At 37.7% G+C, this 10,403-nt stretch overlaps 1 protein-coding gene across 1 annotated transcript in view; it reads right to left on the bottom strand.

Moving 5' to 3' along the window:
* Positions 1 to 237: 237 nt before the first annotated feature.
* tusc3 (tumor suppressor candidate 3) overlaps positions 238 to 10,403 on the bottom strand; it is a 380,924-nt gene continuing 370,758 nt past the window's right edge. The window contains exon 10 of the mRNA XM_059989264.1: positions 238 to 5,882. Coding sequence (XP_059845247.1) covers positions 5,867 to 5,882 — 16 coding nt within the window. The 3' untranslated portion in view covers positions 238 to 5,866. The remainder of the gene's footprint in view (positions 5,883 to 10,403) is intronic.

The following is a 10,403-nucleotide window of genomic DNA, read 5'->3' as shown; positions in this document are numbered from 1 at the left end:
TAAATCTAAATACAACGTCCTTCCCCTCAAGAGCCAGACTGTTTTTGCAAACCAGGGTGCCAGATACACAAGTAGAATTGGTGGGGGGGAATGTATTTCTGCCTATTGTGAAGTGTGCTACAGGTTTGTAGAATTCAATATTCTTTGTGCTAAGGTTCTTTATGTAGGCTTGACCTCATCATGTGTCAAATGTCACACACAAGTGAAGAAAGTGATGTTCATGTTTTGATTGGTAATATTAGGTTTATTATCACTGACAGACATTGTAAGATGTGTTGTTTTGCAGCAGCAATACAGTGCAATACATTAAAAATTATGATAAATTACAATAAGAAATACATAAAGATAATAAATTGTGCAAAAAGAAAGCAAAAGATTAAGATATTGTTCACGGTTCATGGACTGTTGAGAAATCTGTTGAGGGAGGGCAAGAAAAAGTTGTTCCTGAAACATTGAATGTCGTCTTTAGGCTCTGTACTTCCTTCCTGATGGCAATAGTGAAAAGAATGTAGTCAGGTCCTGGAGGGTGAGGGTCCTTAATAATGGATGTGACATTCTTGAGCCACCACCTTTTGAAGATGTCCTTGATGGTGGGAAGGCTAGTGTTCATAATGGAGCTGGCTGAGTCTACAGTCCTACATAGCTTTATTCGATCCTGTGCAATGGAGCCTCCATATCAGTCAATGATGCAATCAGTCAGAATGCTCTACACAGAACATCTGCAGAAATCTGCTCATCTTTGGTGACATACCAAATCTCATCAAACTCCCAATGAGGTATAGCTGGCAGAGTGCCTTCTTTGTGATTGCATCAATATGTTGGGCTCAGGATAGATCCTCTGTGATGTTGGAACCCAGGAACTTGAAATTGCTCACCCTTATAACTGTTGACCCTTTGATGAGGACTGGTGTATGTTATCCTGACTTTCCCTTCCTGAAGTCCACAATCAATTCCTTGTTCTTACTGATGTTGAATGCAATGCTGTTGTTGCAACACCACTCAATCAGCTAATCTATCTCACTCACGTATGCCTCCTCGTCACCAGCTGAGATTCTCCCAAAAACAGTTGTGTCATTAGTGAATTTATAAATGGAGCTTAAGTTGTGTCTAGCTACATTGTCATGAATGTAGAGAGAGTAAAGCAGTTAGCTAAGTATGCAACTTTGAGGTGCATCCATATTGATACTCTGTGAGCAGGAGATGTTATTTCCAGTCCACATTGTGGTCTCCTGATGAGGAAGTCAAGATCCAATTTCACAGGGAGCTACAGAGGCCAAGGATTTAAAACTTGTTCATTAGTACTGAGGGGATGATGGTGTTGAAATGTTTTAAATACTTATATAAGTTTCAATATCTCTTAAAAGGTTCTAATGCCATTTTACTAAAGCCTTACCTGCCAAGAATGTGCTTTAACAACAATGGTTATGTCCCTGAACAATAGCCTGAAATTGGTATTGTTTTTGTCCAGGCGGTCTGAGGCCAAGTGGAGAGCCAATGAGATTGCATCTGCTGTAGATCTTTTGGTTGGTGGTCAGCAAATTGCAGCGAGTCCAGGTCCCTGCTCAAGTAGGAATTAATTCTAATCATGACCAACCCTTCAAAGTAGTTTTTCACTGTAGATGTGAGTACTACTGGGCAGCTTACTCCGCTCTTCCTGGGCACCAGTATGATTCATGCCCTTTTGAAGCAGGTGGGAACCTCTGACTGTAACAGTGATAGGTTGAAGATGTCAACAATGTATCCCTTCTGAAGAACATATTTCAAGATCTACCATAAACAAAGAGTTAATTTTGAATTTTTTTTCCATGTGGTGCAGTAAGAGAAATACATTTAGGGAATGGTAAAGTGCAAGTTTTAAGTGCTTAGAAATAAGAGAGTAGACATTGAGTTATTATGGGTGGGTTCATTGTCACACAAAGTTTGGAAACCCAAAAATATAAGTAAAAGAAAGGCTGGAATAAAAGTGAGAAAAAACATAAAATGAAAGTAAAATGTTTTATAATACTTATATATGCTTCAATATCTTTTAAAACTGTTCTAATGCAATTTTAATAAAACCATACCTGCCATGATTGTGTTTTAACTGCAATACTTATGTGCTGCTGTGCTGCTCTTATTTAAAAAGTTAGGTGGCATGATCCAGTTAGCCTGTATATTTATCCATTTCTACCTATGCATATCTATCCTTTTTTTCTATTTTGGAATAACCTGTCTCCTCCATGCAATGGGCAAGAATACTTTTCACAGGTAGGAACTGGATGTGCTAGTGTGGTGTTTTTTTAAGACAGCATGATTGCTACTGGGATCTATACCTGAACTTGCAATATGCATGTACATTTGTAGGGTGAATCATGCTGGATTTCACTTCAATAAGAGCAATTAGTACTGAAATTTAAGAACTCAAATTTACGCTCTGGATTTTAACCATTCAATAGTTCAGAAAGGTTGTTGTGCACTATTATGCCTATTTTTCATCACTAAATTATGAAATTACAAAATTATTTCCTATAAGCAGTTCAGTGAAGAACCACAGAACAGCAGGAAAGAAGTACTACAATATTTAAATAAATAATCCTGCAAATATAGGCTAAATGACAGCTGATTTCTTCTAACTGCTCTTATAATCCGACAACTATTTAGTAACTTCACATCTCATTGAAATTAAACGTCTGCAAAGAATTTTAGTCGAGCTCTTTCAGTATTTAGTTAGTTAGTTATTTATTTAGTTGAGCAAAATCTCTGTTCATATCAGTTGATCCATGATTAATGAATGGAAACTACAATCTAGGATGAGTAGTAGGACCATCAAAGAGCAAATAATAGGAGATAAACTAATGAAAGGAGGTGGTGGAAGAGGAGAAAAAAAAACCCACACAATCGTGATGGGAACCTATATCAAAGGAAAATTGTTCTGCTGGGAACTCAGGAGGAAATCCATGAAGTTACTCCAGTGGTTCAATCAGGAATGCTGCTAACTTTTGTTGTGGAGACTACAGATTACCAGCAAAGGCAACTACAAAGTCTCCTGAGGTTCACTTTGATTTGCAGTTTGGGATGGCTGACAAAAACAAGTGTATTGGCAGCATTATCCTCTTCATGCCCTACAAGGGTTACTTCTACTTTACTCAGGCCGCCACCTGAGAAAACCCATTGGCTGACATGTTGCTGGCCTTTGTGATACACTGTGAGTCATGGTAAACAGAGCCAAGGCATCTGAAGTCTAACTAAGCATCCATGAGAAGTTTGATCATCCAATGCAACAACCAGACATTACATAATTCTACAGTAAAAGCTGAGACACTTAATGCTGCATCATTGCTATTCAAATCAAACTGGTCAATATGTCAATGTGGGATGAATGGGTTCCTAACTCAAAGTCTTCTGCCAAATTGGTACCAGACTACTCAAGATTCTTAATAGTAAGAGACAATTTCTGGTGGGCTTCTGAAGGTGAAAAGTATTTCAGATTGAGGCATATCAGGAGCCTCAGTTGAGTAGAAATAGGGTTCATACCTCAACCTCTAGAGAGCAGGCATTCATATTAGTCCAAGCCCCTTGCTGCAGATGTAGACCCTCATGCCCAGTATCTAACCAGGCCCAGATCCACTCTCACATTATTGATAACTGAAGGTACATTGTCACTGTTTTTTGCTCTTCCTTCACTACGTGGTTTATTTGTAAATATTATCAAAAATGGAAACAAGTTTGTGCACAGAAAACATCAGTAATTTGTAAATCAGGGGAGACTGTGGTTTGGGGACAGGAGGCACAGGATTAGGAATGAGCATACGGTCATACTCGAAATGGTCACAGCTGTTGCTGATTACAGTTTTGACAATTCCAGTCAAGCTAAGTCAAATCTATTTTGTTAACTTCCAGAGCCATCTGCTTTCTGAATGATTTCTAGAGATCTGCTACAAAAACGCAACTATCCACCTCTGCTCCCAAGTTTTCCGATGCAATAATCCAAAATCTCAGTGCTGGCACCATCATGACAATTAGATTCATTTCTTGTAGCACTGTTAGCACCTGCTCCAGTCACAAGATACCATTCCATTTAGCAGTGCAGGTTAAATTTAATAGGTGCCAGCCATTCACAGTATTAGTCTGTTGCTGATCCATTCATCCAATCAAATGGCTATATGCTGAAGTAGCTTAAATAAACTGGCTTCATCAAGTCAGAATGTTTCCTATTTTACAATCAGCTGCTGAGAAACAGGGCTGTTTGAAATTTTAAATAAAGTAATATAAGCTTGGCACAGGTCTGCAGTGAAGTTGGACTGATTGATGGACAATATTTTGTGGCAATTGGCCTGGGCTTTCTACCAAGTTCATAGAACACATGACATCTATAGTGCCTTAAATAACATTGACATTCCTGTGTTTGTTCCTGGGTCATAAAAATATATTGCTCAGTATACATTACACTTCCAATGGTGATTTAAAGTGCCAAATAAGTCACAGCTTCTTTATGTCAGCCTCATACAGTAGCATGAGCACTTATTTAGTCATTAGGGATTCGTCACTTGCCAACAAATTCAGTTTTGATTTGCTTTCCACTGCTTTTTATCTATTAGTTCTTCGTATATTCTTAATATCACAACGTTTTTCCATTTTCTTTTAATATTCTCCTGGTTTATGTGCATGAGGGCCTTGGTTCATCTGAGCTTCTTTTCTTCCAAATGTGTACTTCCTAATCATATGAATATCCATAAACAACATATTGTTATAACTTAAGTGAGCTTGGTAGCAAAGTGCAATGAAAATAAATTCCATGGGGTTTGCTAGAACCAAATTTTAGAAGAGGAGAATGATAGATAGCTACATAACGAGAAAGTCTGGAGATGCTAGAATTCCAAAGCAACACACACAAATGCTGGAGGAACTCAGCAGGTCAGGCAGCATCTATGGAAAAGAATAAACAGTCAACGTTTTGGGCCGAGACTCTTCTTCAGGACTACAGGAGATAGCTACTGTACATTTAGTATAAACACCTGCACAGAAGTATCTTCTGTGCCATGCACGTGAAAATGCAAACTTCTCTGGTAAGTTTTAAAAAATGTAAAATGTATTTAAAAAGTAAAAACTGTTTAATAAAATAAAATAAAGTGCATTATTTTAAATTTTAAAATTCAGCTGAAAGGCCCCAGCAGATGGCTGCTGAATGAGTGTTTTCAGATAATACAAAAGGCAGTCCTCTTGTGAATGTCCATGGCACGGAGAATTATCACCCTGCCTGAAGGTTTCTCACAGCTCTGCATGCTACCACAAAAATTAAGCACAGCACCTCTTGCCAAAGAGAATATTTTTGAAAAATGATATTTGCCAATTCCTGATAATAAGACATATGGTTGCACATTTACTGACTATCCTTGTTTGGATCTACACAAATACTTAAATATAGTGGACAAATGAAGCTCCCTTTACTTTGGCTTGAAACAATTTCCTGTGAAGCATATAAAATTTTGTTCCCAGACTTTTCTTTAGAAACATGATTCTTCCAGTGCATTTCAGGAATCTGACAAGAGCATTAAGCACTTATGTGAAATACGATACTGAATGGTGCAAAGGAATTAGTCGAAAGTCATATGGAGATTCTTGCACTTTCATTATATTTCTGATCAATTTCTGCATCATCTTCTACAGCAACTCAAAGCTAATAAATAAATCTATACATTAGAAAGACAAAATGAATGCAAACACAAGATTCCCTTCTAAACAACAGTTACGCATTTCCACAATTATAAGTGTCGAAATTAATGGTTAACATTTTTAACGATGCCTTGCAGAACCAAATATAGAATACTTCCTTTTCAGATGACATTTATCTTCATGCCCATGCCCAGATGTTGTGCGGCTCCATTGGTTACTTTATTAAAAAGCTAGAAAAGAGAACAGTTCATAAATCACATAATACTTTAAAGAGTTAGCACTTATTATAACATGTGTCAAATTCAATTATCAATATAAAATTTATTACATTACTTCAAAAAAAAGCTCCAAAGCCAACTCTGTCTGCAGTCTTCAGGATTGCAATAATTCTGGCAGTGGAACAACCTTTGTGTTTTCATAACACCCCACCACCCAGCACCCAGGATGTGCTCTCTTGTTGCTGCTGCCATCAGAGAAGGTACAGGAGTCTTAGAATTCACATCGCCAGGTTCAGAAACAGTTCCTACCCCATAGCTATCAGGCTTTTGAACTAAAGGAACTCAACTTCACTTATCCCATCATTGACATGTTCCCACAACCAATGGACTCACTTTCAAGGACTTTTCATTTCATATTCTCGATACTTATTACTTATGTATTTATTATTATTATTTCTTTCTTTTTTTATATTTTCACAGTTTGTTGCCTTCTACACTCTGGTTGAACATCTAAGTTGGGTGACCTTTCATTGATTCTGTTATCATTACAGTTCTATGGATTTATTGAGTAGGCACACAAGAAAATGAATCTCAGGGTTGCATACAGTGACATGTATGTACTTCGATAATAGATTTACTGTGAACTTTGAAATTTAACTGCTCATTTACTCAGGGTAGCATCATGTAAAGAGCAGAAGGCAAAGAAATTGTGAACAATTTAGATTTTGTAATTTGTTCTCCAGAAGTTTCAGCCTAAGGGATCTAGGGTAAACCTCCAGAGCAGTACTGAGGAAATGTTGCATTGCCACAAGCTCATCTTCAGTGAAAGTTTTAAACCAAAGTTCCCTCCGGTTTTTCAGGTAAACATAAACAATTCCATGTCACTATACCGATTTAGTGAAGAGGGATATGTGTAACATCACTTAAAAAGATAGATTATGTAGTCAATATCTCACTACTGATTTTATAATTTTACTCTGAGCACATTGGTTTCCTACTTGACAAGGATGAGAAAACTTAAACATTATTATTTTTGATGTAAAGTGCTGACACTGAGAAGGACACAATGTTATATTGCTCAAGCTGAGTGACAACTTTCATTTCAAACCTATTTACCTAAATGTTACAGTCTGGTCCCAATTCTGTTTTTTTAGCATTTCTGTCCACTCTGCATTCCTGATGACAACCATCTTCACAAGTGCAATTCATTGTGAACAATGGTGTTCTTTTGTTTTGTTGTTTAACATTGCAATTAATCAGTTAATGTAGAAGCTGTAATTCTTCTACCTCTTTGAAAGATTGCAAAGGCATTTTTACTTCTCTTTGGCTCATGTATGCTCTTTATACTGGTTTACAATTTTCACCCCATCCATATTTACAGTTGAATGCTGTAGGCTGGGGAGATGGGAAAAAAAAACTCCATAGTGAGAATTCTTAGACGTAAAAGGTACTGTGGATGCTGGAAATCTAGAGCAATGCACACAATGTGCTGGAGTAGCTCAGCAGGTCAGGCAGCATCTGTGTCCTGATGAAGGATCTCAGGCTGAAATGTTGACCGTTTATTCCCATTCATAGATGCTGCCTGACCAGCTCATTGTGTGTACTGCAGTGAGAATTCTTGGTTCTCCTAAAAGTAGTCTGACACCTTCCATTTGAGAAACCTACTGAAGTTTTTTGAGGATGTAATGAGCGCAGTGAATAAGGGGAACCAATGGACATTATTTACTTGGATTTCCAGAAGGCGCTTGATAAGGTGCCACATAAAAAACTTATCCATAAGATAAGGATGGGGTGATGAATTAGCATGGATAGAGGATTGGTTAACTAACAAAAAGCAGAGAGTTGGGCTATATGGTTGGTCCTCTGGTTGGCAATCATTGGTGAGCACTGGGCCTGCAACTGTTCATGATATACATTAACAATCTGGAAGAGGGGACTGAATGTAGTGTATCTAAATTTGCTGTTGATATTAAATTGAGTGGAAAAGCAAATTGTGCAGAAAATATAGAGAGTCTGCAGAGAGATATAGATAGGTTAAATCAGTGGGCAAGGGTCTGGCAGATGGAGTACAATGTTGGTAAATTTGAGGTCATCAACTTTGGAAGGAAAAATAAAAGAGTAGATAATTATTTAAATGGTAAATAATTGCAGCATACTGCTATGCAGAGGGACTTGGGAGGGCTTGTGTATGAATCACAAAAGGTTGGTTTGCGGGTGCAGCAGGCTATCAAGAAGGCAAATGGAATGTTGGCCTTCATTGCTAGAGGGATTGAATTTAAGAACAGGGAGGTTATGTTGTATCTGTACATGGTACTGGTGAGGTCACACCTGGAGTACTGCGTGCATTTCTGGTCTCCTTACTTGAAGAAGGATATACTGGCTTTGGAGGTGGTGCAGAGGAGGTTCAGTAGGTTGATTCCAGAGATGAGGAGTTTAGACTATGAGGAGAGATTGAGTTGCCTGAGACTGTAGTCGCTGGAATTCAGAAGAATGAGAGGAGATCATATAGAAACATATAAAATTATGCAAGGGATAGATAAGATAGAGGCAGGAAAGTTGTTTCCAGGGGTAGGTGAGAGTAGAACTAAGGGATATAGCTTCAAGATTTAGTGGAGTAGATTTAGGACAGAGATGAGGAGGAAATGCTTTTCCTAGAGAGTGGTGGATTTTGGAATTCACTGCCTAATGAAGCAGTGGAGGCTACTTCAGTAAATATATTTAAGACAAGGTTCAATAGAATTTTGCATCACTGGGGAATTAAGGGTTATGGGGAAAAGGCGGGTAGGTGGAGATGAGTCCATGGCCAGATCAGCCTTGATCTTATTGAATGGTGGAGCAGGCGTGATAGGCCAGATAGCCTACTCCTGCTCCTAGTTCTTATATTTATGGATGGTTTAAGATTTCCATTTACAGCATACTAAAAACTTCATGTAAGGGTTACAAGTTAACTTTCCTTCATAATCTACAGACTTCTCAGAGAACATTTTGTAAGTTATTTTGGTAAACCATGTATATCTGTCAGGACACACCCCTCTGCTGACTGCTCCTGCGGCTCCTTCCACAGATCCCTGTATAAAGGCGATTGTGTCACTGCTCCCCCCACAGTCCAAGGCAGTCATCGAGCATGGACATGGTCCATTTTACTGCTAATAAAAGCCTTTCAGTATTTACTCTACTTCCAGTTTTTTGGGGTTATTGACAGTGCATCAGTTATACAACTGGGAAATTATGAGATAGATTTTCTTGAGCTGTGAGCTATATAAATTACGAAGTAAATTTCCCTCTCCTAACCCAATTAATGAACATTAAATGTCATCTACGTGATAAATCAAGGACATGTATTATTTCAGTTAATTAGAAGTAAAAAAAATGCTGTTTTCAGAAATTAAAAAAAACATGTTTGAAATCACTTTTTAAATTCAAGCCAATCACTTTTAAACAGCTTTTGTAAAGGGGAAGTTGAAACATGATGAGCATCTCTGACTTCCTCTTATGATTCTTTTCTTTATTTAAATAATAGTTTGCACTTAGTGTATGAGGAATAATACCAATTTACTTCTTTAATTTCTAGAACACTTCATTTGTTGAAGTGCAGAACCAATCCTTATAGAGCGATCAGGAGTGGAAACAATGAGCAATTTCAAGTTTCAGGGCGTCAAGATTTCTGAGGATCTAACTTGGTCCCAAGATATAAAGAAGGCAAGACAGCGGCTATATTTCATTAGGAGTTTGAAGGGATTTGGTTTGTCTATAGATGTACCCTGGAGAGCATTCTGACAGGCAGATTCACTGTCCGGTATAGGGGCGGCTACTGCATAGAACCAAAAGAAGCTATGGAAAGTTGTAAAATTAGTCAGCTCCATCTTGGGTACTGGCTTCTGTAGTACCCAAGTCATTTTCAAGGAGTGATGCCTGAGAAAGGTGTTGTTCCTGAATAAGGACCCCCATCACACAGGCTTACCTTCTCCTCATTGTTACCGTCAGGTAGAAAGTACAAAAACTCAAGGCACACACTCAGCAATTCAGGTCTAGCTTCCACACCACCCCCCCCATATGATTCCTAAATGGACACTGAACCTATGACCACTACCTCACTTTGAATATATATTATTTTTGCTGTTGCACTATTTTTACTCTATTCAATATACATATATGTACTTACTGTAATTTATTAATTAATTTATTAATTTCTTTGTATATTACCATTTATTGCATTGTACTGCTGCTGCTAAGTTAACAAATTTCATGACACATGCTGGTGATAATAAGCCTGATTCTAATAGCTGGAAGAAAATCAACGCAATTGTAAGGTTTTAAATTTGTAGTGTAAATAGCATCATATGATTAATATCATTAAATTAAATGAATGCAACAGTGAATAACCTGTGGTGTATTTGTTCAATACCATTTTAAAGTCCCCCCCATTTAAATAAATACTCACTTTAAAATAAAGCCAGTTGAGTGTCTAGTCAGCAGCTGTGGTTGCTGTGTTGCTCACGCATATTATTATTTGGTAGCTTTTGCTAAGCAGTC

The sequence above is a fragment of the Hypanus sabinus genome, chromosome 14, assembly GCF_030144855.1.
Source record: "Hypanus sabinus isolate sHypSab1 chromosome 14, sHypSab1.hap1, whole genome shotgun sequence".
Classification (NCBI taxonomy): Eukaryota; Metazoa; Chordata; class Chondrichthyes; order Myliobatiformes; family Dasyatidae; genus Hypanus; species Hypanus sabinus.
This window is presented reverse-complemented; position numbering and strand designations above follow the sequence as displayed.